The 27276-nt window shown below is 39.0% G+C and overlaps 1 protein-coding gene across 1 annotated transcript in view; it reads left to right on the top strand.

Moving 5' to 3' along the window:
• Positions 1–25036, top strand: part of WDR75 (WD repeat domain 75) — a 40905-nt gene extending 15869 nt beyond the window's left edge. The window contains exons 6-21 of the mRNA XM_019969557.2: positions 2549–2619; positions 5908–6027; positions 6479–6567; positions 10630–10788; positions 11663–11722; positions 11810–11925; positions 13093–13268; positions 14417–14574; positions 15045–15225; positions 16293–16387; positions 17541–17636; positions 18232–18401; positions 18908–18967; positions 22923–23072; positions 23422–23513; positions 23793–25036. Coding sequence (XP_019825116.2) covers positions 2549–2619; positions 5908–6027; positions 6479–6567; positions 10630–10788; positions 11663–11722; positions 11810–11925; positions 13093–13268; positions 14417–14574; positions 15045–15225; positions 16293–16387; positions 17541–17636; positions 18232–18401; positions 18908–18967; positions 22923–23072; positions 23422–23513; positions 23793–23997 — 1998 coding nt within the window. The 3' untranslated portion in view covers positions 23998–25036. The remainder of the gene's footprint in view (positions 1–2548; positions 2620–5907; positions 6028–6478; positions 6568–10629; positions 10789–11662; positions 11723–11809; positions 11926–13092; positions 13269–14416; positions 14575–15044; positions 15226–16292; positions 16388–17540; positions 17637–18231; positions 18402–18907; positions 18968–22922; positions 23073–23421; positions 23514–23792) is intronic.
• The last annotated feature ends 2240 nt before the right edge of the window (positions 25037–27276 follow it).

The following is a 27276-nucleotide window of genomic DNA, read 5'->3' as shown; positions in this document are numbered from 1 at the left end:
TCATTCTGTCATATTTGAGATTGCATCCAAGTACTGCATTTCGGACTCTTCTGTTGACCATGAGGGCCACTCCATTTCTTCTGAGGGATTCCTGCCCGCAGTAGTAGATATAATGGTCATCTGAGTTAAAGTCACCCATTCCAGTCCATTTCAGTTCACTGATTCCTAGAATGTCAATGTTCACTCTTGCCATCTCTTGTTTGACCACTTCCAATTTGCCTTGATCCATGGACCTGACATTCCAGGTTCCTATGCAATATTGCTCTTTACATCATCGGACCTTGCTTCTATCACCAGTCACATCCACAGCTGGGTATTCTTTTTGCTTTGGCTGCATCCCTTCATTCTTTCTGGAGTTATTTCTCCACTGATCTCCAGTAGCATATTGGGCACCTACTGACCTGGGGAGTTCCTCTTTCTGTATCCTATCATTTTGCCTTTTCATACTGTTCATGGGGTTCTCAAGGCAAGAATACTGAAGTGGTTTGCCATTCCCTTCTCCAGTGGACCACATTCTGTCAGATCTCTCCACCATGACCCGCCCATCTTGGGTTGCCCCACGGGCATGGCTTAGTTTCATTGAGTTAGACAAGGCTGTGGTCTGTGTGACTAGATTGACTAGTTTTCTCTGAGTATGGTTTCAGTGTGTCTGCCCTCTGATGCCCTCTTGCAACACCTACCGTCTTACTTGGGTTTCTCTTACCTTGGGCGTGGGGTATCTCTTCACGGCTGCTCCAGCAAAGCACAGCTGCTGCTCCTTACCTTGGAAGAGGGGTATCTCCTCACCTACGCCCCTCCTGACCTTGAAAGTGGAATAGCTCCTCTAGGCCCTTCTGTGCCCACGCTCATTGGACTTGGGGTTGCTTGTCTCCACCCCCTGGCCTGGGACATGGTGTAGCTCCTCCCGGCTGCTCCTACGCTGTCACAGCCTGGCACTCCCGGCCGCCGCCCCTGACCTCAGACACGAGGTAGCTCCTCTCGGCTGCCGCCCCTGACCTCGGACGTGGGGTAGCTCCTCTTGGCCGTTCCTATGCAGTTGCAGCCTGGCAGTCTCGGCCACTGCCCCTGACCTCGGACGTGGGGTAGCTCCTCTTGGCCGTTCCTATGCAGTTGCAGCCTGGCAGTCTCAGCCACTGCCCCTGACCTCGGACGTAGGGTAGCTCCTCTCGGCTGCGCTCTGTGTGCCAAAAGTATATATAGATACATATATATATATATTTTTTTTTTTTCTTTTGGTCAGCTCTTGAGACACCTACTCATTGACCTTTTTCACCTTTCCAATTTGCTTCAAATGCCGAATGACCACGGAATGGTTGACATTGAGTTCTTTGGCAAAGTCTCATGAAGTTGTAAGAGGATCAGCTTTGATGATGGCTGCCAGTTGGTCATTGTCAACTTCCAGTGGCCAGCTACTACCCTCCTCATCTTCCAGGCTCTCATCTTCTTTGCAAAATTTCTTTAACAACCACCGCACTGGACATTCAGTAGTCGTTCCTGGGCCAGATGTGTTATTGATATTGTGAGTTGTCTCTGCTGCTTTATGATCTATTTCGAACTCAAATAAGAGAATCACATAAATTTGCTTTTCGTCTAATACCGTTTCTATAGTCTAAAAATAAGTATAAACAGCAAGCAATAAGTTGTTAGCAAAAAACATCAAGTGAGAAATATGCATTAAAATGATGTATAACATAACCACGTGTATTTAAGAATGTATTCCAATATCAAATGGCAAAGTTCAACAATACAAAACCACAGTTACTTTTGCACCAACCTAATATTTACCGTTCTGTTATAGAACAGGCCGAGAGGTAAGCCATGGTGATAGCTGGCAGGGCTAGGGGCATTGGGGATTGACTGGAATAAAGAACAAATGAGCGCTCCTGAGGCAAAGAAAATGTCCTAAATCTTGATTGTGGTGATGGTTACGTGGTTAGATACATGTCAGACATTGCACTTTACTGTTTATAAATTATGCCATAATAGAAAAAAGTTTTAATCATTATACTTAAAGTTCGAGACTCTAGTTTTAGGATATAGGATCTACATTAATCTTTAAGTTTCTGATTATTATAAAAGTAGGAGTATCCTTTCCATACAATAATCATGCTGGTAAAGAATCCGCCTGCAACCCAGGAGATCCAGTTCAATTCCTGTGTCGGAAAGTTCCCCTGGAGAAGGGATAGGCTACACACTCCAATATTCTTGGGCTTCCCTGGTGGCTTAGATGGTAAAGAATCTGCCTGCAATGTGGGAGACTTGGGTTGCAAAGATCCCCTGGAGGAGGGCATGGCAACCCACTCCAGTATTCTTGCCTGGAGATCCCCATGGACAGAGGAGCCTGGTGGGCTACAGTCCATGGGGGGGTCACAAAGAGTCAACTAAGCAACTGCACATCCTTTCCATTGTTAAACTGTAATATATCATTTCATATTAATCTTGATCAGCAAAACAGTTTTGTTGCTTTGTTAACTATTGTGACGAGAATATTTCTTTTTAAAGGGTGTTAACTGTTACTGTGAATGTTATCTTCTCTTTGCAATACCAGGGGGAGTATGTTGCTGCAGTACGGGACTTCTACTTGTCTGTTTATTTTTTCAAAAAGAAAACAACAACAAGGTAAGAATTCCGTTTTGATAGCTTTATTTTATTTACTCAAGAGTTTATTGTAATTTTATTTATCTTAATTTTATTCATCCTGTGACCCAAAGCTATTTCTATACCATATTAAAATTATGAAACCACAAGATATAAAGGTAGAATTTTTAATCCACAGTGAGTTAAAATTATTACACACAAAATCCTAGGGAGCTTGTCTGCCTAAAACTCCATCCACACATAGATTTCTGCTGTCAGAATTGAGATGTGGTTTCCAAAGTCTTTTCTAGATTATCCTCATTTATATTGTGGCTATAGAGATGAATATAGGCTTTTGGATATCTGGGCTTAACATGATTCAAATTAGTTTATTGAACCACCTTGCACTTCAGATTAACATACATTTTAAATGGGGATGATACCATTAAATGGGGATCATGAACTCCTTATTGCAAAATTCAGACTTAAGTTGAAGAAAGTAGGCAAAACCACTAGACTCTTCAGATATGACCTAAATCAAACACCTTACGATTATACAGTGGAAGTGACAAACAGATTCGAGGATTTAGATCTGATAGAGTGCCTGAAGAACTATGGATGGAGGTTTGTGACATTGTACAGGAGGCAGTGATCAAGACCATCCCCAAGAAAAAGAAATGAAAAATGGCAAAATGGTTGTCTGAGGAGGCCTTACAAAGAGCTGAGAAAAGAAGAGGAACTAAAGGCAAAAGAGAAAAGGAAAAATACACCCATTTGAGTGCAGAGTTCCAAGGAATAGCAAGGAGAGATAAGAAAGCCTTCTTCAGTGATCAATGCAAAGAAATAGAGGAAAACAATAGAATGGGAAAGACTGGACATTGCTTTAAGAAAATCAGAGATATCAAGGGAATATTTCATGCAAAGATGGGCACAATAAAGGACAGAAAGGGTATGGACCTAACAGAAGCAGAAGATACTAAGAGGAGGTGGCAAGAATACACCGAAGAACTACTCAAAAAAGATCTTCAGATAACCAGATAACCAGATAACCGCGATGGTGTGATCACTCACCTAGAGCCAGACATCCTGGAATGCAAAGTTAAGTGGGCATCACTATGAACAAAGCTAGTGGAGGTGATGGAATTCCAGTTGAGCTATTTCAAATCCTAAAAGATGATGCTGTGAAAGTGCTACACTCAATATGCCAGCAAATTTGGAAAACTCAGCAGTGGCCCCAGAACTGGGAAAGGTCAGTTTTCATTGCAATCCCAAAGAAAGGCAATGCCAAAGAATGTTCAAACTACCGCACAGTTGTCCTCATCTCACACACTAGCAAAGTGATGCTCAAAATTCTCCAGGCCAGGCTTTAACAGAATGTGAATCATGAACTTCCAGATTTTCAACTGGATTTAGAGGAACCAGAGATCAAATTGCCAACATCCGTTGGATCATCAGAAAAGCATGAGAGCTCCAGAAAAACATTTGCTTCTGCTATATTGACTATGCTAAAACCTTTGACTGTGTGGATAACAACAAACTGTGGAAAATTCTTCAAAAGATAGGAATACCAGACCACCTTACCTGCCTCCTGAGAAATCTGTATGCGGGTCAAGAAGCAACAGTTAGAATTGAACGTAGAACAACAGACTGGTTCCAAGTAGGGAAAGGAGTACATCAAGGCTGTATGTTGTCACCTTGCTTATTTAACTTATATACAGAGTACATCATATGAAATGCCGGGCTAGATGAAGCACAAACTGGAATCAAGATTGCTGGGAGAAATATCAATAACCTCAGATATGCAGATGACACCACCCTTATGGCAGAAAGTGAAGAACTAAAGAGCCTCTTGGTGAAAGTGAAAGAGCAGAGTGAAAAAGTTGGCTTAAAGCTCAACATTCAGAAAACAAAGATCATGGCATCCGGTCCCATTACTTTATGGCAAATAGATGGGGAAACAGTGACAGACTTTATTTTGGGGGGCTCCAAAATCACTGCAGATGATGGCTGCGGCCATGAAATTCAAAGACACTTGCTCCTTGGATGAAAAGTTGTGACCAATCTAGATGGCATATTAAAAAGCAAAGATATACTTTGCTGACAAAGGTCCGTCTGGTCAAAGCTATGGTTTTTCTAGTAGTCTTTTATGGATGTGAGAGTTTATAAAGAAAGCTGAGCACAGAAGAATTAATGCTTTTGAACTGTGGTGTTGGAGAAGACTCTTGAGAGACCCTTCGACTGCAAGGAGATCAAACCATTCTATCCTAAAGGAAGTCAGTCCTGAATATTCATTGGAAAGACTGATGCTGAAGCTGAAACTCCAATACTTTGGCTACCTGATGCGAAGAACTGATTTACTGGAAAAGACTGATGCTGGGATAGATTGAATGCAGGGGGAGAAGGGGATGACAAAGGATGAGCTGGTTGGATGTCATCACCAACTCGATGGACATGAGTTGAGTCCAGGAGTTGGTGATGGACAGAGAATCCTGGTGTGTTGCAGTCCATGGGGTTGCAGAGTCGGACGCGACTGAGCAACTGAACTGAACTGAACAGAGTTGTAAGGATGACTGAGATAATATATTTAAAGAGGCTAGTGCTAAGCATGGGATTTCCCAGGTGGCACATTGGTAAAGAATCTGTCTGCCAGTGCAAGAGATACTAGAGACATGGGTTTGATCCTTGGATTGGGAAGTTTCCCTGGTGAAGGAAATGGCAACCCACTCCAGTGTTCTTGTCTGGAAAGTCCCATGGACAGAGGAGCCTGGTAGGCTGCAGTCTGTGGGATTGCGAAGAGTCAGACAGGACTGAGCCCAGCACACAGCAACACAGTGCTAAGCATGAGAAGTCACTCTTCAAATGACGCTGTCCTCTTGAACCCTGCCTGAAGATTAACATCTGTTTTCCTTTGCAGTATAAGAAGGATCCTTACATCTTTGAACAGATTATCCAGCTGTCTCAGATATAATTTCTGAGGCTTATCCATACTTAATACTAAAAACTTAGCTTAAACAAGAAATTTTAACAAACTTTGGCCAGGTAGAAAACCACGGAAAGGACTGTCTATTCTTTATTTCACTCTCAGTGGCCTCCATGGATAAGTAATTATGGTAGAATGTTATTCACATAAAGTTTATATTGTTTAATAATAAATGTTTATAAAATGTAATTGATGATTCCTGGTCACAGTTTTTCTTAAAAATCATACATTTATATTCAGTGCATTCTGAGAGCTCACCAGTTTGGCTTGATAAGGATGGACCTCCTTTTACTTAACTATATCACACCCACCAAGTCTTTAATAATCAAGGTAAAATTTTTTTCTTCTAGGTTTACCTTATCATCATCAAGAAATAAGAAACATGCTAGGAACAACTTTACATGTGTAACATGTCACCCAAAGGAAGATTGCATAGCAACTGGTCACAAGGATGGCAAAATTCGTCTTTGGTCGGTTTACTCTTGAAGAGCTTGATGATCATTTATTTCTTCTGGATTAGTCCTGCAGAACAGGGGTATACCTGGGTACAGGGAGAAGGACAGAACCGAAAAGCAGCTGCTAATAGTAGATGAGGCTTTGCTGGCGTCCTCCCTGTCTTTTTTTTTTTCTCCCTTTTTTATATTACTATACTCTTCATTGCACACTTACTATTTTAAGATTTCCACCCTTGGCCCTAGGAGTTAAAAAGGTGCATTTTATCTATAAGAGAGCTTTTTGTCAGCCTTTAAGTAAAATGGAAAGAGTAACAACAGTGAATATTGAACTGGTAGGATACTGTGATGGCCTGTTGCAGAAGTGACTGGTTTAGAAATAGAAAGTGTTCTTTTTGCACATTAAAACCAGTGAGCTTGATAAACATACCCCTTTGACCAAATTAAGAATGTTGGTTTTCTCCAACAGGAGGAATTTTGATGATGAAAAGAAATATACATATACATGTTTACATTGGCATCATGATTTGGTTATGGATTTGGCTTTTTCAGTGACAGGTAAGTGCAGATTTAATAATTAAAATGAACTTTTGAAATGTGTGAACCAAGTATTTTAATTCATTGTATTTATAGTCTGAAAGACTTAGAATTGCCTGGGCAAAATGAATTTTAAGTGCTTATATATTACCCGTGTTTTAGGCATAGTTAGCACGACGCTTATTGCACAGTACCATTTGCTGAAGGTTTCAGAGCCCTTCAGAGTATCAAAGTGTACACCTGTCATAAAGCCTCTTGTTAATACACAGCTATTTAAATTATATTACTTTTTTGTTTTAATGTATGTGCACATTGTCAAGTGCTTGTTGTCCATGAGTCTAACTACAGTTTATCAAGAGCAAGTGACTGCTGATGCTTCACATCCATTATCTCATTACGTTGACTCCAAAAATAATAGGCACCTTTATTCTCGTCATACAGATGCCATAAATGAGCTTTATAGTTGAGAACTAAGTTGCTTAAAAGGTCACATGGCTAGTAAGTTCGATTTGGACCTAGATCTAGTTCAAAAGTTTCTTTTTTTACCTATAAGATCGCCACATTCACTGTTTGAAGTTAATTCAGTCCTTCGTTCCATTTAAGCTGCATGAGAGTGGCTGTAATGAGTAAAAACACCCCCTTGGAAATAGGATGACCTACAACAGAAATTTGGGGTACATTTTGCCTTTGGTTACTTTAGCATCCCTACACCTGTGTGCTGAAAATCATGTCATTATATTTTGGCTGGTTCCGAACAATGCAGGGGACGGGGTGCTGCATGCTCCAGGGGTTGGTGTCCCTGGAGAAAGTGGATTTTCTTCCTGCAGGTCTTCCTAGAGACGGCCAGGACAAGTCTTAGTACTGTGGGCTCTGGTTTCCTACAGGGTTTCTTGGGTTTAACTCACTGGAGCTTTGGGAAGTAGAAGGTATCCTCAGCCCACTTGCGCTTTTGGTTTTGGGGGTTGGGGAGTGGTGTGTGGAAGGGTGGGACCCAGCCTGATACTAGAGTAGTACAGCTGGAGTCCACGGGAACTGAGAACAAAAGGAGAAGGAAGAGGGTGTTTGGATGGAAGACATAGGCCACCTTTTCTTTAACACCCCCCCCCACCCCAGCCCCCAGAGTACAAAGGAGGGTGTTTGTGGCGTTTTGTATGTATGCGTCTGTAATGTTTCAGGCTGTGTTTTATTGTTTCCTGACCCAGGGCGGTTTCTTTAGCCCTTCCTACTCAGTTTGTTTTTCTCTGCTGTGACCCCTGCTCAAATCAGGACCAAGATCAACTGATAAATATTGTCATTGTGACTTTTCTCTTTTGTTGTCCTTACCCATCTTGCCCACTGCCTGTCAAGCTAGTTATTAGTCATAGCTTTCTTGATAGCCTTACTTATCCTTAAGCCCTGGAACATTCAGGATCGGCCTTTTCAGGTTGGGTTTAGGGAAGAAGGCATAGTTAGATTAGTTGGCACTCAAAGAAAGAAAAAACGAATACCAAGTGCCTCTACTGTGAACCAGGGCTTTCTCACAGGAGGTACTGCAGATCATCTTGGCTAATAGAGCTGAATTCTTGATGTCATTTTTTTAAATCACATGAATGTTTGTAAATAAGAAGTAATATAGTACATGGTTGTCAGTGAAATGTTAGAATTGATCCTGAATATGTATAAGAGTTAACTGAAGAAAGAAATTATTGTCTGTGCCAACAGTTTTTAGAACTGTTTATAAGTTAGGTTAAATATTAACTGTATAAACTGTTTTGGCTCCACTTTGAACCCACTCATGCTGTCTGTGAGCATCTAAGTTTTATTGTTTTTTAAATTATGAAAATAACACATTTACAGGAGACCTGGAAAATACAAAACAAAGTTACATGTAGTTTCACCATATATATTACAATTGTCTGTTTTAAGTCGATAAATTAAGATTTTTAGTTAGAGTTTCAATATCAAACTCTCAGAAATTATTAGCATGAATGTACAGAGGAGTACAAGAATATAGAAGACCTGAAAAGCACTATGAACCAATTTGAAGTAATTAAGATTAATACAATTTTCACACAACAGTAGGATACAAGTTTTATTCAAGTTCCCATAGACTATAAACTAGGAGATATATCCAGACATAAGACCAGGTGCAGAAATTTTGTAATCATAAAGTATTGATATTATACAGTCTGTTCTCTTTTTACTGTGGAATTATGTTAGAGATCAATATCAAAAGATATTTGAAAATAACCCACATGTTTTCTTCAAGTGCAGTGTGACCTTTACCAAGAGATCTTTGACTTAGCCATTGAAAGACTTAATAAAGTTAGAGGACTGAAAAAAACACAGAGGGTGATTGCAGAGAATCTTTTAAATGAGAAATGAATAGCAAAGCTCCTTTAAAAATCCCATATATTTGGAAATTAAATGTCCACTTTTGAATGAGAGGTACATCCAAGATGCCATAACAAGGAAAATTACAAAATATTTTTAATAGAATAAAAGTGAAAAGAGAATTCAGCGGAATTTTTTGCATGCAGCTGATACTGCTCAGTGCAATTAAATACAATGTAGAGTCTTGAATAACCCACTCCAGTGTTCTTGCCTGGAGAATCCCAGGGACGGGGGAGCCTGGTGGGCTGCCGTTTATGGGGTCGCAGAGTCAGACACGACTGAAGCGACTTAGCAGCAGCAGCAGCAGCAGCAGAGTCTTGAATAAGGTATGAAAACAAATAATGGACACTAACATAAAATTCTGTGAGATGTGAACAAAATCTGTACTTCAGTTAATAATGCTGAATCACGTTAATTTTTTTTTTTTTTTAATTTTTACAATGTTGTGTTGGTTTCTGCTGTACAACAATGCAAATCAGGTATCATTACTCATACATCCCTGCCTTCCCTAGCCCCCTCCCCTGCCCCCATCCGATCCCTCCAGGCCATCACAGAGCACCACACTGGGCTCCCTGTGCTGCACGCAGCTTCTCACCAGCTGTCCACCTCACACCCGAGAGTGCACACGTGTTGATGCTACTTTCTCCATTCATCCCTCTCTCTCCCTCCCCCACTGTCCACAAGCCCATTCTGTGTCTACATCTGCATCTCCTTTCCTTCCCTGCAAGTAAGCTCATCAGTATCACTTTTTCTAGATTCCATATATATGTGTTAATATACTGTATTTGTTTTTCTCTTTCTGACTTACTTAACTATAACAGATTCTAGGTTCATCCATCTTGTTAGCATCTAATTTGTTACTTCATTCTGATCTTTAAGCCTTTTTTATTTCAGTGCTCTAGGACCTCAGGTTAATGTTGAATAAAAGTGGTATGGTGTTCCCAACACAGGGGGAAGGTTTTCAGTGTTTCACCACTAAATTACCTGTAGATTTTCTATAGGTGTTTTGGTGAAATTTTAAAGGTCTCACTACTTGGTTACTGAGTTTTTATTATGGGTCTAGAATAATATCATTTACGTTCTCTGCATCTATAGTAAAATACTGATGATTTATTTTTCCTTTATCTCTAAGTAGAGTTCATTACATTGGCTTATTTTTCAGATGTTAAAATAACCTCACATTGCTGCAGTGCACTTTACCCTGCAATGATGTCCTATCTTTTTAGTGTATCGTTGGATTCAGCTTGCTGTTTTCATGTGGTGGTTTTTGCCTGTTAAGAAATTGGCTTGCACTTTTCTTAGAGTGTACTAGTTTTGGTGCTGAAGTATGCTGGTCTTCAAAACAAATTGGGAAGTGTTCTTTCTTTTTTGTTACCTGGAAGAGAGTAAAACTGGTTTATTTCTTCCTTAAATGTTTGGAAAAGTTCACTAGTGAAGCCATTTGGGCCTGGAGGATGTTTGTGTTACCCAGATTTTCTAGTTATTGGCAGAATTGGTCAGCAATGAAGTAATGACATAACCAGAAAGAAAAAAAAATCCATGAATCAGTGATCTTTAAATCTTTTGTCTTCCAAGTGTATTAAAAGATATAAAGACACTTGTTTGCACGTTTTTTTAAATAGTTTTTCTCTAACATAGGAAAAATCACAACATTGATTATATCTTCGTATTTTTTCTCTGTCTTTCTCATTTCTTTGGGTGGATGAGAAGGCAGCAGTCTGCTGAGCGGTGGCCGTGAGTCTGTCCTCGTAGAGTGGCGTGAGGCGGCAGAGAAGAATAAGGAGTTCCTCCCCCGCTTAGGAGCTACCATTGAACATATCTCAGTGTCACCAGCCGGGGATTTGTTCTGTACTTCACATTCCGATAACAGTAGGTCTGAATTTGTTGTCGTGAGGAAATATGATTTTGTGTAATGTCATAAATTAGCTAGCGTCTGTAGGGAATGGAAAATAGCAAACTAAGAGTAGCATAGGATTTAACCAGCCTTTTTTTCTCTTCCATTTCTCATCTTTTCTCCATCCTTTTCTTGCCCTTAGATGCCACCAGAATCCTACATTTCCAGAGTTGTTTTTATGAGAGTATATGGCTAAGTGTATTTAGTTATTGTTATGCACTTACATTTAAAGATCTTTTTCATGTAGGATGATTGGGGGAATAAAAGAAGGGTTTTGAAATGGGCGTTTGTGTTTTTACAATATAATGGCATTTTTGTAAGAATGCTATGAGATTTTCCTTTGGTATAACCATTATCTCAGTGTGAGAGCTATTATCTCAGTGTGGGATTTTGACAGAAATGGAGGCAGTCTTGTGATTCCTCCAACACATTTAGTCATCCTGTTATAACTCAGCTGAGATGTGAATCCCATAGCCCACTGCCTGGTTTCCCCTCAACAGAGAGCATGGCCAACCAACCCATTAATGCAGTGATTCATTTCAAAGTAAACTGTAACCATCTCTTTTGGGGTAAATAAGTTTCTGAGTTAACATTTTCAGTGTAGTCATAGTCACAGCAGAAAACTTAGAGGTTCCAACAGGGACTGAAAGGTGGGATGAAAAGCCCTCATCACACCCCTGGTTTTTCTGTTAAATAACAAAGTAGTCCTAACTCTCCAGTCACACCCCAAGAACATAACTCACTTGTCTTCTGTATTCTGGTATATATCAGAAGAATATAAATTCACCTTTTTTTTTTTTTGCCTTGAAATTTGACTGATTTATGTTTAACTGTTTTTTTTACCCACAGAGATAACAATCATTCACCGAAACCTTGAGGCGTCTGCAGTAATTCAAGGCCTGGTGAAAGGTACTGCAGACCTTTGGCTGTGGAATGGTGTACATTTTTTAGAGTGAATATTTTTCTGATTTCAGCTACTATTCACTTCTTTTGCAGACAGAAGTATCTTTACTGGTTTGATGATTGACCCGAGAACTAAAGCTTTGGTTTTGAACGGGAAACCTGGCCACCTGCAGTTTTATTCTCTCCAAAGTGATAAACAGTTATACAATGTAAGATTTTGATGCATTAACTAATCTTAAAACTAGTGAAAGTTTTATAGCACCCACTGGGGTCAGGTAGCTTTTATGACTTCTTAAGATGTTGTGCCTGTGTTATTCAAACATTGTATTATCAGTTGTTTGCAGCCACAGTTGCAGATGAAGTCTGCCTGTAAAAGCCAGTCAGCGCTGTTGTGTAGGCTCTTATTTTATTGTTTCAGACAACACTAATTAACTGTTACACACATCTCTACCTTTGAGTCACAAGGATGGGATATGAGAATACGTGGATTGACAGCACAGACACGTCTGTGTTTTGTGGCAAAACAGTGTCATATGTGCATACTGAAGATAAAATTTTCAGTGTAGATTAAAGAGGAACACTTTCTGTAATCCTAATAAATGCAGTCTAGACTTCGCACTTTTTCTTTTGTGCCCCACAGTACCCTTTATTGGAGAAGGAAATGGCAACCCACTCCAGTGTTCTTGCCTGGAGAATCCCAGGGATGCGGGAGCCTGGTGGGCTGCCATCTGTGGGGTCACACAGAGTCGGACACGACTGAAGCAACTTAGTACCCTTTATAGATTTCTATTACAGCCTCTCTAACACTTTGTCTCTTTCCCTCCAACACCTTTTAACCTCTCAATGAAAGAGAATGTACTGATCTTTGTACATTCTAATACAATGCCTGGAAATAGTAGACACTGAATACATTTTTAGATGTAGATGAGGAAATAAAATAAAGGAAACAATTATAAATGCTCGTCTGTTTACAGTATTGTTCTTTTTTCACTCCTTAAAAATTGTAGGTTTTATTTTTGCTCTCTTTGTTTCTAGTGATGTGAAATCTAGTCTTGAGATTTTATATAAAACTATTTGAAACAAAAGAAAAACATTACTGTAATCTAAGATTTTGTTCTAAGATCTATAAATGGAGCATAATCATTACTAAAATTCAAGATTGTTGAAAAATTATCACCACTGAATTGTTATATAATATGCTTCATTTTTTAATGGCAGTTTTGATCACCATAAATGGTTAGTTCATTTTTGTCTAAAAGCCTGTTACTCTAGATTCCAGAAGATATTTATGATGTGGTTATTTATTATTCCTTGCATGCTTTAACATTTACATATTTACATTAATAAAAATTTTGGATTTTTTTTTAACCTATCAGTTAGATATTATACAGCAGGAATATATCAATGATTCTGGTCTGATCCAAATTGAGCTAACAAAGGCTGCATTTGGCTGCTATGGTAATTGGCTTGCAACGGTGGAACAACGTCAAGAAAAGGAAACTGAGCTTGAATTGCAAATGAAGCTATGGATGTATAATAAGAAAACACAAGGGTAAGATTACCTATATAGCTGTTTAATTTCAGAGCAGAAAATTATTTGACTTTCTAGCTTGTGGTTTCAATTATTGGTCTTTTTGATACATTTATATTAAGAGAAATGAAGGAAGTGTTACTCCTCTAATAAAGCCTTTAAGCTTTCTGCTCTGAGAAAGCAGTGGTGTCCTCCAAGTTATGAGTCACTTCATTGCATAAATGAGGAAACGTGGAGAAGTGGCACCCCCAAGGACACACCTAATTGCAGGCAGATCCAGGATTAGAATGCAGCTGTCTTTGTTCCTTGGCTCTTTCATTGACGTTATACTACCTTCTTTGGGAAAAATGACAGTAGCAGGTGGTGGAAGTGTGGTGTGGTGCAGTTTCGACTAGATAAGGAGCCCACTAGTTTCTCATAGTATGGCTGTGATAGCTATTTATCAAGCAAGTCCTTGCTTGTCAAGACCTAGGCTTAGTTCTCTGTGCCAGTTATCTTGTGAGTCTTCACAAGATAAGCCTGTTGTTGCATTTTACAGGTGAGGAAACAGTCCCTCCATACCACTCTCATAACCTGGACTTTTAAAAAATCTGTCAGCCAGACAGGACCACTGCCCTGATATTCTAGAAAACAGGGCTAGCATGAGTTCCTTTCATTCACACCAGTGTTCTGTCGAGGCAGAAACAAACTTTGGGAGGTAGTTTGGGTGACTTATTAAATACTGACCAGGGCAGTTTGAAATAGGTAGTGTTTCTGTACCTTCTTGCCACAAGGAGGGGCTTTATAGCCATTTCCTTTTTTGCTTTTTTTTTCAAAATAGGTATATGTGTTCTGCAGTTTTCCTGTACTTTAGTGTAGTAGCCTTTCAAGTGTCATGTTTGGACAAACCCCTATTTTATACTCACTGTGTACCAGTAAGTTGACACTACGTAATCGTCTGTGTTAATGTAAGTTACACGAGGCCAGAGGTAATGTGCCGGAACTCTTTGCGTCTTTTGTCTGTTAGTGACAGAGCACTCAATTGTTGCTCCTTATGGGTAGTAATATATAAGTTGCCTAATCTTAATGATTCTGTTGGAAAATGTACAACTTGTAAGGAATTCTTAATATTCAGTGATAGTATCTCATATTGTCCTGGTATAAAAATAAATTGGTTTCCTTCCTACTAGGTTTGTTCTTAATACAAAGGTTAACATGCCACATGAGGACCACATCACAGCTCTCTGTTTCTGTAATGCAGAAAAATCTGAAAGCTCCACGTTGGTTACAGCAAGTAAAGATGGCCACTTCAAAGTGTGGATATTAACAGATGATTCTGATATATACAGTAAGTTGCTTAAATATAGTATATGCATATGTAGTGTACAAGTTTAAGAATTGGTGTGTTTAACTCAAGAAAATTATATCCATTCTGGGAGGATTTTTTCAACTATAATTCTGTAGACCACTGCCTACTTTCAAATGATTTGGGAAATAACATTTTTACATTCCTTCTTTCCCAAATCTTTACTTATTTTATGACATTCTTGATTAATTGTGTGCTAATTATTCCATTTTATGAGGAAAGAGTTTTAAAAAAAAGTTACTCCTTTTGCAATTACTCCCTTTACTGTTGCACTAGAGGGAAGGCCAAGGTCTCTTGGAAGGGATACAAATTTCATATCAGTCAATGATTTGTAACTAAATTTGGGGGAGGAAAGTTTTTTGTTGCTTCCTTGTTTTTTAAACTGTGTGTCTAATAAATTCCCTAAAATATTATCTAGCATTATACTATTTCTATGCTCTACATTTCCACAGAAAAGGCTGTTGGCTGGACCTGTGACTTTGTGGGTAGTTATCATAAATACCAAGCAACTAACTGTTGTTTCTCTGAAGATGGCTCGTTGCTAGCAGTTAGTTTTGAAGAAATAGTTACAATATGGGATTCAGAGACTTGGGAACTTAAATGTACATTTTGTCAACGAGCTGGGAAAATAAGGTAGGTAAATAATTGGGAGAGTGTAAACTGCTGGATTTTTTTTTTAATTCAACAAGTCTTTCTACATAAACTTTAATAATAATTTATGCCTTCTCCAAAGGTATCCGGTGTGTCAGTGGTGCCAGCAGCTCAGCAAAATACTGGGAAGCTAAGAAATGCTGTGTTTGTAAACCGTGTGCATTAGTTTTCTCGGTTGTACTACACAACAGTAGATGCCATACATAAGCTCAGTAGATCCAGACAATGTTTACTTTCTCTGCATCTTCAAAAAAGCAATGTTATGCTCAAACTTCATTATTTTTAATAATGGCAAGGGAATTAACAGTAATATCTTCCATTTTATTTCAGGTCACTTGAGCATTTGAGGACAGAATGGCTAATTGTTTCTAATTTCTAACATATCTAATTCTGAATTTACTTTATAAAACTTCACAATTCATATTGCAAATCTGCCTCGAGGCAAAAAAAAAGCATAAAAGGTTTTAAGTAACTTAGTATGTTTCACATACACGTCCTCTATATGTGCCAATTACGGTACTGTACAGCATATTAGAAAAGAATTGGTCATCAAATCTGTTTTCCTAAAGACACAAAGTAACTGAATAAACCTTTCCTTTTGTGCTCCTTACCCCCTTTTTCTGCAGGATAATTATGAATAAAAACACGTGTGTATCTAAAAGTCGGCCTTGCACAAAACTAGTACTGTGCGGGAAGTCTGCAGTCCTTTGCAGCTAAGGGTGATAGAACTGACTGTTGTTGACTTCCCTGTTTTAATCTAGGGCGGGAAGTCTGCAGGCTTCTGTAACTGAGTGTGATAAAACTAACTTGTTACCTTCCTTGTTTTAATCTAGGGCAGAAGTCTGCAGTCCTCTGCAACTGAGTGTGGTAGAACTAACGTGTTAACCTCCCTTGTTTTAATATAAAGCAAGAAGTCAGCAGGCCTTTGTAACTGAGTATGGCAGAACTAACTTGTTACCCTCCTTGTTTTAATGTAGGGCGGAAAGTCTGCAGTCCTTTGTACCTGAGTGTGGTAGAACTAAATTGTTAACTTCCTTGTTTTAATCTAGGCACCTTTGCTTTGGGAGATTGACTTGTTCCAAGTATCTTCTTGGTGTCACTGAAAATGGCATTCTGTGCTGTTGGAATCTGCTCAGTTGTGCATGTAAGATATTTTTTGCTATAAAGTAGTATCAGAGCACATAGGAAAATTTGGAGTGCTATGCCTGTAATAATAGACTTTGATTACAGTTGACTCTTGAGTGATGCAGGAGTTAGGGTCATTGACCCTCTGCACAATCAAAAATTCACGTATAACTTAGAGACAACCTTCTGTGGATTTAACCAGCCTTGGGTTGAACAGTGCTGTAACATTTGCTGTTTTAAAAGTCTGTATGTATGTGTACCCGCTCAGTTCAAATTCGTGTTACTCAAGGGTCAGCTGTATTTATAAAGGGCTTCCCGGGTAGCACTAGTGGTAAAGAATCTACCTGCCAACGCAGGAGATGCAAGAGACTCAGCCTTGTTCTCTGGAAGAAGGTTTATTCCCTGAAGTAGGAAATGGGACCCTACTGTGGTATTCCTGCCTGGAAAGGTCCATGGACAGAGGACCCTGGCAGGTTTACAGTCCGTGGGGCCACAGAGAGTGGGCACAACTGAGAGCACACACGTGCAGACGGGCTCAGTTCAGATCCGTGTTATTCAGGGTCAGCGGTGTTTATAAATTGCCCAATTTTCAACAAATCCACTTCCATTGTCCTTGCTGTTTTCCCCAGTCTTCAGTGTGTACAACTCTGCCGCCCTCCGTATTCTCCATCCTCATAACAATTTGTGGAAAGTTTCTCTAATTCATAATGCATATTAACCTGCAGTGCCCCTGTCAGCATTAAATTTGAATGAAGCCTATTAACAGTCCTCCTAACAAACATGGACTCTGTGGCATTTTACTTATTCAAGTATGTTTGGAACACATGGTGGTTGCTTAGTAATGAATGTTTATAACTTTTTTAATATTCTCTATGACAATTCTGGTTAACATTGCCCACATTTAGCAGTAATGGAAAAACATGAGACCATAGTTGCACTGAAATAATAACCATTTCATTGCATGTGGAAGAATACTGTTTTTTTGCTTCCTGCCCCTCTTCTTAATGTAGATTTCCACAGATAATTTCAGTATGTTGACTGTGTGTTATCTGGAAGCATAAAATCCCTCTTCCTAAGAATAAGAAAATTGATTGTCCCAATAAATATTGAGTACCTACTTTAAGAAGATTTTGGTAAACCTCTTCTTAAAAGTGAATCCCTTTTTCCCCCAGTGGAATGGAGTACGAAATTAAATGTGAGAGTTATGGAACCTGATCCCAATTCAGAGAATATTGCTGCCATCGCTCAGTCTTCTGTTGGTTCAGACTGTAAGTACACACATTTCTTTGAGAAAAGAAATCTGTTCCCTAAATTTTCTTTTTAACATCTTTAATGTAATTTGAGTTAAACTTAACTTTGGATCAGAAGCCACTTGCCTGACCACTGCTCTTCCTTGAGTTCCAGCTTGAGGACGTCCCTCATTTTTCAGCATGTCATCCATCTCCTACTCAGTCTTCAAAATCCAAGAGAGATTTCACCTCCTTAAAGGATTTTGAAACCACCCCCCAACCCCCAAGGAGCTTTAATCATTCCTTCTCTGTGATCTTAAAGCTCTACAGATGTCTGTTTTAGAGCTTAAGACAAAAAGTACTTCTGTAGTGTTTTGGTGTCTGTTTTCTGCAGTTGGCTCTGCTCTCAGAAATAGGAATTTTTCTTTCTCTTTTCCATCTTCAAAGCCCTCATTCCTAACCTACTTGACACATAGTAGGCATCACAGATACTTATTGAATCAAAGCCTAAAATAATCATGACCTGGGCCATTTATTCAATGGGGTAAGTCCCAGGGTGAGTGTGGGCCTCCAATCTGAGGCTAGAACTAACCTTTGCCAGCAAAATGTTATTGTCTGTTTTTTTTTCCTCTAGTGTTTGTATTTAAACCTAGCGAGCCAAGGCCATTGTATATTCAAAAGAATATCTGCAGAGAGGAAGTCTTATGGGGAGTGTTTGTTCCCCGAGATGTCCCTGAATCGTTCACCTCAGAAGCTTACCAGTGGCTGAACAGATCCCAGTTTTACTTCCTAACAAAATCACAGGTAACCATCCACCTCAGAAAAGGCGGTCATTTAGTATGTGTGAAATAGTATTGTTAAGGATTACCCCTTCTCTCCCTACCCACCTCAACCCACTGCCAAATCATCTATCTAGTATGCTCAGTACAGTCATATTATTGGTGGGAGTATATTAGCCCCCACCTTAAAGGCTCTTTCTTGTATTCATTCATTCCATGACAGTAAAAAAGATATGATCTAAAAGATAATTAGAGTATTTTGAATTGCATTTGTTAGAATGGCCTTTTTTTAACTTTTTAATTTGATTTACCATAAAGAAATCAGTGGCTTAAATTAGATCTATCAATTGACTTTTTATATATATATATATATATATATATATCTTTCAGAACGATCTTAACAACTGTCACAGCAGTTACTAAATACATTTTCTGTGAGCATATATATATAAGCATGAAAAGTTGACATCATTTTCTAACTGTAATATCTACAGTTTATATTTTGCATCATTAATTGACCTCTCTTTTCAGAGTTTATTGACATTCAGTACACAGTCTCCAGAAGAGAAACTCACACCCACAAGCAAACAGGTACGTTCTGGTCACTTGTAGCTCAGATCATGCACATTGCCTCCCTGCAAAGATAAGTTTATCTTTCAAAACTCAGCTATGACAAAAATGTTTTACCTGCCCTGAAGTGGAGTTTTAAATTATATACTTAGAAACTTCTTGCTTCATTTGGTGTCATAGTGGTCTTTGAAAATGTAGTTTTAATTTGTAATATCAGTAATGTATGCTTATGATCCAAAGAATCAAATAGTTTTATGAGACATTTGTGAGAAAACTTGAACTTCACCACCAAGTGAGATGACCCACACAGATACCCACTCACAACTTTTTAGTTGAAGTTTTTATTTACCTCTGTGTCTCTAAGAAACATGTTTATATTGCTAATTCTGGATTTTTCACATCTAGGCATTAGACTTGGTATTTTCTAATTCTGATCTATTGAAGTTGAAATTTCTTTCACATCCCTCCCCCCAAATACACAACATACACCCACATACATTCTGTCCCTAATCTTTGCAGTGTAGATAAATTTATCTTAGATCATTGTTCATCCTTAAAAATGTTAACACCATTGATAACTGAGCCATGCAGTAACAAACAGGTTGTTTTTCCTTTTATGACCAGCTTCTTTTATCTGGAGTTAATGATTGCTTATCTTTTCATTTGCTCAGTTTCCTATTCTCATCTAGTGAAAGTGAGAGTGTCAGTCGCTCAGTCATGCCCAGTTCTTTGTGACCCCATGTACCGTAGCCCTCCAGGCTCCTCTATCCATGGAGTTTTCCAGGCAAGAATACTGGAGTGGGCAGCCATTCCCTCCTCCAGGGGTCTTGCCGACCCAGAGATCGAGCCTGGGCCTCCTGCACTGGGGGCACCTAGTTCCCCCAGTGTGTGCGTCCTCTCATGGTCTTCATATTAGGTATGCTGGGCTTGAAGAAGTGTTTTCAAGAGCCTCTGACCTGCTTTACTCTGAACTGATTGCCCTGTTATAAACCTGACACCTGCTGCACAGTGGTCATCTTAGGATCTGCATTTGCTGCCATTCTGGGGGTTCAGTCACCTCTCCTGTAATAGATCCTGTGGTTTATCGCTTGCTTTGGTTACTCCTTTGCTTTGGTAAATATCTCCATGGGAAGTAAATTTTAAGACATTGCAGGTTTGGACTTGTTTTTATTCTCTCATTTGATTGGTTGGTTACGTAGAATTCTAGGTTGAAAATCATTTTGTCTCAGAACTTTGAAGATACTGTTACACTTTATCTGTAACCTGACTTAGTTGTCTCTGAAAATTCATTGAATTCATTTAGCATTTTTTTTGTTGATCATTACTGTATGCTCTAGACATTTAGGGTATCAGTGAATGGAAGGGTCAAGTCTCTATAAATTTGTAGTGTTACAGTCTAATAGGAAGGTACAGATAATAAACATTAAAATATATAGTATTTTAGAAAGTAATTCTTTTTTTCCCGTTTTTTATAGTATGAGAGATTTCTTGTTTTTCATCTGATCTTTTATGTATATGTTTGGGTTTTTTGTTTTTTTTTTTTTTTGGTCTCTCTTGTATGGTTTATTTTCATTAGGTTTTTTCTTTTCAATCTGTTTTGGAGATTTTCATCTGAGTCTGATGATTCTTGGCTGTCTGCTTTTAATTAAAAGTGAGCAAGGTCACCTTTGAAAGTTCGCCTGGATGGAACTTGACCTCTGGTCTCCACTAGCTGACTGAGCTATTAGGAGAAAATCTCTGAAGTCATTACTTTTAGAACTTTTTCTCTTAGACTGGTCATTATCACCCAGATAAACTTCTTCCAAATTCCTGCCTGAAAGGCGTCACCTGACTGCCAGCACTGCAGGAAGCAGCCTCTATGGACCACAGCTGCCTTCAGCTGCGCGGCCACCCTCACCCTCCACACACCAAGCTGTCTAGTCTAAAGACACACTTGGTTTTGCTCTTCAAGGAGCAAAAGACACACTTGGTTTTGCCAGCCTTCTGCTGAGGCTGAGGAGGAGATCTGGAAATCTGAGAGCTCTAGAGCTCTAGACTGTAACCAGGCTAACAGGTTTTCTTCTTTTTTTTCTTTTAGCCTTTTTCAGAAGCACTATTAGTACCAATTCTTGAGCATTGTGAGATTCTACAGCATACATTTGGAGAAGGAAATGGCAACCCACTCCAGTGTTCTTGCCTGGAGAATCCCATGGACAGAGGAGCCTGGCAGGCTACAGTCCATGGGGTCACAAGAGTTGGACACAACTTAGTGACTAAACCACCACCACAGCATAAATTGGGGTGCTTCTTAGCGTTGGCCACCACCAGCTTAGAATCCTGTTCTCTTGGGTCTGCTAGGTCAGTTAGCACCCCTCAGCCTGCTCTCCACTTTCCACATCACCCAGTTTCTTTATTACTGTAGATCTGTGCCCTTCTGAAAACCCCTTGCTGCTGTTTTTGTAGGACTGGGGGTAGAAGTAGTGGTAGGTGTACATATTGTTCTGTCATCTGCCGGGGTCCAGCCCCGGCTGATCCAGGGAGTTCGAAGCGGGGACGGCGTCAGAGAGGATCAGGATACAATAGCTTCAATTAGATATTAGAGATATAAAGAGTAATAGAAGGAGGATAGCTCAGCAGGAAAATTCAGTGGAGAAAAGAGGCTGATAGCTTGGTTTACGCGGGAGACCAATAAAACTTCAAGACAAGAAGCTTGCACCACTTACGTAGGCCGCAGGCGTCCTTCCATTCTCCTGAAGGAGAGGAGACACTGAGGCCTCCCCGGTCAGATCTTAGAAGCCCAGGCATAATTAGTAAGCATGGCGGGTTCCGCACTCCAGATGGAGACTCAGCCAGAGTTTGAGAGAGAGAGAGACATGGGGAGACCAGTATTTCGAGAAACTGATCCCAGTTCTTTATTTTCCATGGTCTACTTTTATACACTGAGATGTTATGCAAAAGTCACGTGGGGTCAGCAGTCCTGACTTTTATCAAAGTCAGGTGCTTCATACAAATGTATACAGAGGTCTTAGGGGTGTTACATCATCTTCTGGCCAGGGGGCCTGCTGACAATTTATGACCCTCTCCTTGTGACGGCGGTCAGTCAACCAGGACACTTATTTCTCCAGGGGTGATTATTCTTAAAACAGACGCCACCCAAATAAAGTTACATTCCTGTAGGGTAAGGGTGTAGTGGGTTTTAGTTATGGAAAGAATTTACTTAGCCTAAGGTCTAATGTGATTAATATCAAAGGTTAATACTTATTTCTTCTATATATTCATTAATGTGTATAAGGGCAAGGGATGTGGAGACTTAGCAACAAACATTGGCTCAACAAATGAAAAACCCTTCACCAATACAATTTCTAATCAGCCAACTATACTTATACTAATGGTTTTCTAACTTTTCTAAGGAACCTGTTTTTAGAAGGTTTAAAGCATCCCGTGCCTCTCACGGTTGGGAGGCTGTGAGCAATCACATGTGGCCGGACAAGCCTGTCAGGCAGGCTAGAGAACCTTCAGAAGAGTTTGTAGGTTGAAACACTCCTATCACGCCCAGGAATTATTATTAACTGGAGCTCTAAGTTAACTCCTTCTCCGAAAGAGGTGGTGGGGGACAGCCCCCCGTAAAGTCAGAGGTGTAGGTGAGCACAAAGTAGTAAAGTAGGCAGGCTCTGGTTATGGGGGTAGATGCTTGAGGATTTCCAGGGGGACTCCTGAGGCTCGATCCCACCTTTGCGTATGTCGAGCCTCCTTCCTCATGACCTTTGCCACAGGTGGAGTGCCTCACACCAGCCCCCAACAGTCATCTTAAGTGTCCACATTGGCTTTTCTCAGAGTAAATGGACTAGTTTCAGTTGCTTTACTTGTGAAGTGAAAGAATCATACAAGATAACCTACAATTCCTTTCATCCCTGTTATTTTATTACTGTAGTACTTGGATCAGAGGCAGTTCCTCCTTTTTTATTGAAACTATTTCCCTGTTCTTTAACCCTTACAGCTCTTAGCAGAAGAAAGTCTTCCAACAACCCCATTTTATTTCTTATTGGGAAAGCACAGGAAGGAACAACAGAATGACAAGTTAAATGAAGCTTTGGAGAATGAGCTGGTACAGCTGCCCTTAACAGAAAACATACCTGCAATTAGTGAGGTAAGTAATTATTAATTACATAAGTTTATTATAATACTGAAACTAACACTATAAATTAATTGCTTATACCTATGTGACAGGGGTTAAATGCAGTAAAGGACTTTAACTGAAGTTGGAATTTTTGGATAATCAATCTGTAACAAATAATTTTTGGATAATCATTTGTATATTGTGCAACTTTAATTCTCAAACTAAATGGCATAAAATTTAGGATTTCTGATGAGGTTGGAGGAGGGGTTGTTTGCATAAAAATAGGAGTTCTTTGGTTTTTCATCAACAGAACCTGGTGTTGATAAAAGCCTGGGCATTTCCTCTTTTTAAATGAAACCCTGTTTCTGTTTCACTCTAGCTTCTTCGCACTCCAGCCCATGTCCTGCCATCTGCTTCTTTCCTCTGCTCCATGTTTGTAAACTCACTCCTGCTGTCTAAGGAGACTAAGAGGTAAGGCAGTTTATCACATGTGTTCAGATACTCTGTTTTGAGAAACAGGATGATTTGTGATATCATTGATCAGAATATTCTTTCCCTGTGTTTCTCCTTCAGCTTTAATCTGTATTTACAGAGTATAGAATTACTAAGTCAAATAAAAGTGTATTCAGTAACAACAATTTTCATTAATTTTGTTCATATGATTTTTTTCATAAGTATCTTAAATTAGAAAGTTATTGTTTAGAAATATTTTTCAATAGTAATTGCATTTTATTCTGTTATTGTTAAAAGTGCTGAAGAACATCCTGATGATGTCGATATGGTGGAAGAAAAAGAAAGTGATGATTCAGATGAAGAAAATAATTTCACTGAAAAGATCCAGGATACAAATAACACAGATTCGGAAGAAGACATTATATATCAGTTGTCAAAATCAGAAGAAAAAGAACTGAAAAAATTTAGGAAAGTAGACTACAGCTGGATAGCTGCTCTTTGAGCCTTGGAGGATGCGGGAGGGTTCTGCACTTTGTTTTCGCGTTTTGATTTGTTTTCATTGTATGTTGATACTCCACAAATCTATTTAAATGTTTTTTCTGTTCTTAAGATGTTAAATATTAACAGGCTTTACTTTTAAATAACTGGTAATATGAAGTTGGGTTTACATCATGTTTTACAGTTGCCATATCACGTATCAGCCCTAAAGGAGAGCTGGAAGTTGAACTTAAATAGCATAAGTCCCATTATCTGCAATTTGGAGATATAAAAAGTTTTTTAAGGTTTTGTAGATAGTGTTTTAATTTCAGAATTCATTTGGTGGCCAAGTATGACTTGAACTGATGTGAGGTTCTCTACAGTCTTGATTTCATCCCTCTTGTATATTTTTCATAGAGAAATTTAGGGAAATGATTATGGTGGTATTTCACAGACTTCATTGAGAATGTTATATAATACAAGCTGCCTAAAATCTGAAAAATTCTAAATTCACATCATCTGACCCCGTACCTTTCTGAGAAGGTGTCTACTATACTTGTACTATACTTGTAAATACGGTTTTCATGACAGCCTTAGAGCCAATAAGAAGAGCTTGTGTTACTCTATCCGTGTTACTGTTGTCTACTGAGTCACGTAACAATCACTTAGGAGTTTTCCAATTCAATGATACTCTTCTGTAAAATCTATATTAAAAAGTTAATGCAAAAACAAGTGGACACATCATAAGTGCATATCTCAGGGAATGTTCACAAATTTGCTATAAGTGGCTTTTTTAATATTTTTATTTTTTTAGATTCTATTTCTACTGTTTTTGGAGTTTACACTTTTATACTGGTACTCATTGAAAGTAACCTTATAAATTTCTATAATATGCTTAAACATCTATATGATTTATGGACTTAGAGAGTGTCTTCTACTGACTGTCTACTATGGTGGTTAAACGTCCTTTCATGTCTCTTTATGGCCACTCCAGTTATTTGGTCGTTTTGTTGGTTTTCATGGATGCTAAACACTGCTGAATAAATTGGTACAAAGCAGAACAATTATGGATCTTTTTTTTCTCTTGTCACACAGTGTCCCTTGCTCAGTTCTTTTCAGAAAGGGTTGTGGAAAAATGATGATTACAGACTTGATCCCTGCACTTGTCCTCTTGTAATTTTGTTGAAAGCTCTATTTTGAGGTTCAGTTCAACTTCTTGAGGGTATAGCTTGTGATCTTAAAATTGCCTTTATATTTTCTTAATTTTTTGTCTCACTTAATTCATTAGCTTCATTGAATACATCACTTCTAGTCAGAAGATGCAGAAGATGGCAGAACTGAGGTATCTGGCCAAGGAGCTACTAGGAAAGAACATAGGAAATGAAGTGTCCTTGAACATTTTGCTCTTAGCCATTCACTCCCTTAGAGCCTCTGCTCTATTTTCTCTTCTGATCTCTGTTTCAACTGAATGTGGCTTTCAATATTCACGCAAATGTTTATTTTATTTAAAAAAATAGCATTGTAAGTCCTTTTTTATTATTGTGCCTTAACGTATTACATTCTTTTTTCCTTTTTAATTTTTTTTATTGAAGAATAATTTTTACAAAATTTTGCTGTTTTCTGTCAAATCTCAACATAAATCAGCCATAGGTATACATATATCCCCTCCCTTTTGAACCTTCTTCCCGTCACCCTCCCATCCCACCCCTCTAGGTTGATACAGAGCCCCTGTTTAAGTTTCCTGAGCCGTACAGCAAATTCCTGTTGGCAATCTATTTTATATGTGGCAATGTAAGTTTCCACGTTACTCTTTCCATACATCTCACCCTCTCCTCCCCTCTCCCCATGTCCATAAGTCTGTTCTCTATGTCTGTTTCTCCATTGCTGACCTGTAAATAAATTCTTTAGTACCATTTTTCTAGACTCTGTATATATGCATTACAATACTATATCTTCCTTTTTCTGACTCACTTCACTCTGTATAATAAGTTCTAGGTTCATCCACCTCATCAGAACTGACTCAAATGTGTTCCTTTTTATGGCTGAGTAATATTCCATTGTGTATATGTACCACGACTTTTTTACCCATTCATCTGTCATGGGCGTCTGGTTTGCTTCCACGCTCTAGCTATTGTAAATAGTGCTGCAGTGAACAATGGGATACATGTGTCTTTTTCAGTTTTGATTTCCTCAGGGTATATGCCTAGGAGTGGGTCATTTGGCACTTTTATTCCTGGTTTTTTAGGGAATCGCCATACCGTCTTCCATAGTAGCTGTATCAATTTATATTCCCACCAACAGTGCAAGGGCATTCCCTTTTCTCCACACCCTCTCCAGCATTTATTGTTTGTAGACTTTTTGATGATGGCCATTCTGACCAGTGTGAGGTGATACCTCATTGTAGTTTTGATTTGCATTTCTCTAATAATGAGCAATGTTGATCCTCTTTCATGTGTTTGTTAGCCATCTGTATGTCTTCTTTGGAGAAATGTTTGTTTAGAACTTTTTCCCACTTTTTGATTGGGTTGTTTGTTTTTCTGGCATTGAGTTGTATGAGCTGCTTGTATATTTTTAAAATTAATCCTTTGTCAGTTGTTTTGTTTGCTATTATTTTCTCCCATTCTGAGGGTTGTCTTTTCACCTTCTTATTGTTTCCTTTGCTGTGCAAAGGCTTTTAAGTTTAATCAAGTCCCACTTGTTTACTTTTGTTTTTATTTCTGTTACTCTAGGAGGTGGGCCAAAGAGGATCTTGCTTTGATTTATGTCATCAAGTGTTCTGCCTATGTTTGCCTATGTTTTATAGTTTCTGGTCTTATATTTAGGTCTTCAATCCATTTTGAGTTTATCTTTGTGAATGATATTAGGAAGTGTTCTAATTTCGTTATTTTACAAGTGCGTGTGTGCGTGCTAAGCCGCTTCAGTCGTGTCTGACTGTTTGCGACCTCATGGACTGTAGTCCACCAGGCTCCTCTGTCCATGGGATTCTCCAGGCAAAAATACTGGAGTAGGTTGCCATGCCCTTCTCCAGTCTTTTACATGTAGCTGTCCAGTTTTCCCAGCACCATTTATTGAAGAGGCTGTCTTTGCCCCATTGTATATTCTTGCCTCCTTTGTCAAAAATAAAGAACCCATAGGTGCATGGGTTTATTTCTGGGATTTCTCTCTTGTTCCATTGGTCTGTATTTCTGTTTTGGTCAAAAATAAAGAACCCATAGGTGCATGGGTTTATTTCTGGGATTTCTCTCTTGTTCCATTGGTCTGTATTTCTGTTTTGTGCCAGTACCATACTGTATTGATGACTGTA

This window comes from Bos indicus, chromosome 2 (genome assembly GCF_029378745.1).
Source record: "Bos indicus isolate NIAB-ARS_2022 breed Sahiwal x Tharparkar chromosome 2, NIAB-ARS_B.indTharparkar_mat_pri_1.0, whole genome shotgun sequence".
NCBI lineage: Eukaryota > Metazoa > Chordata > Mammalia > Artiodactyla > Bovidae > Bos > Bos indicus.
Note: the sequence above shows the minus strand (reverse complement) of the source record. Positions and strands in the feature narration are given on the sequence as shown.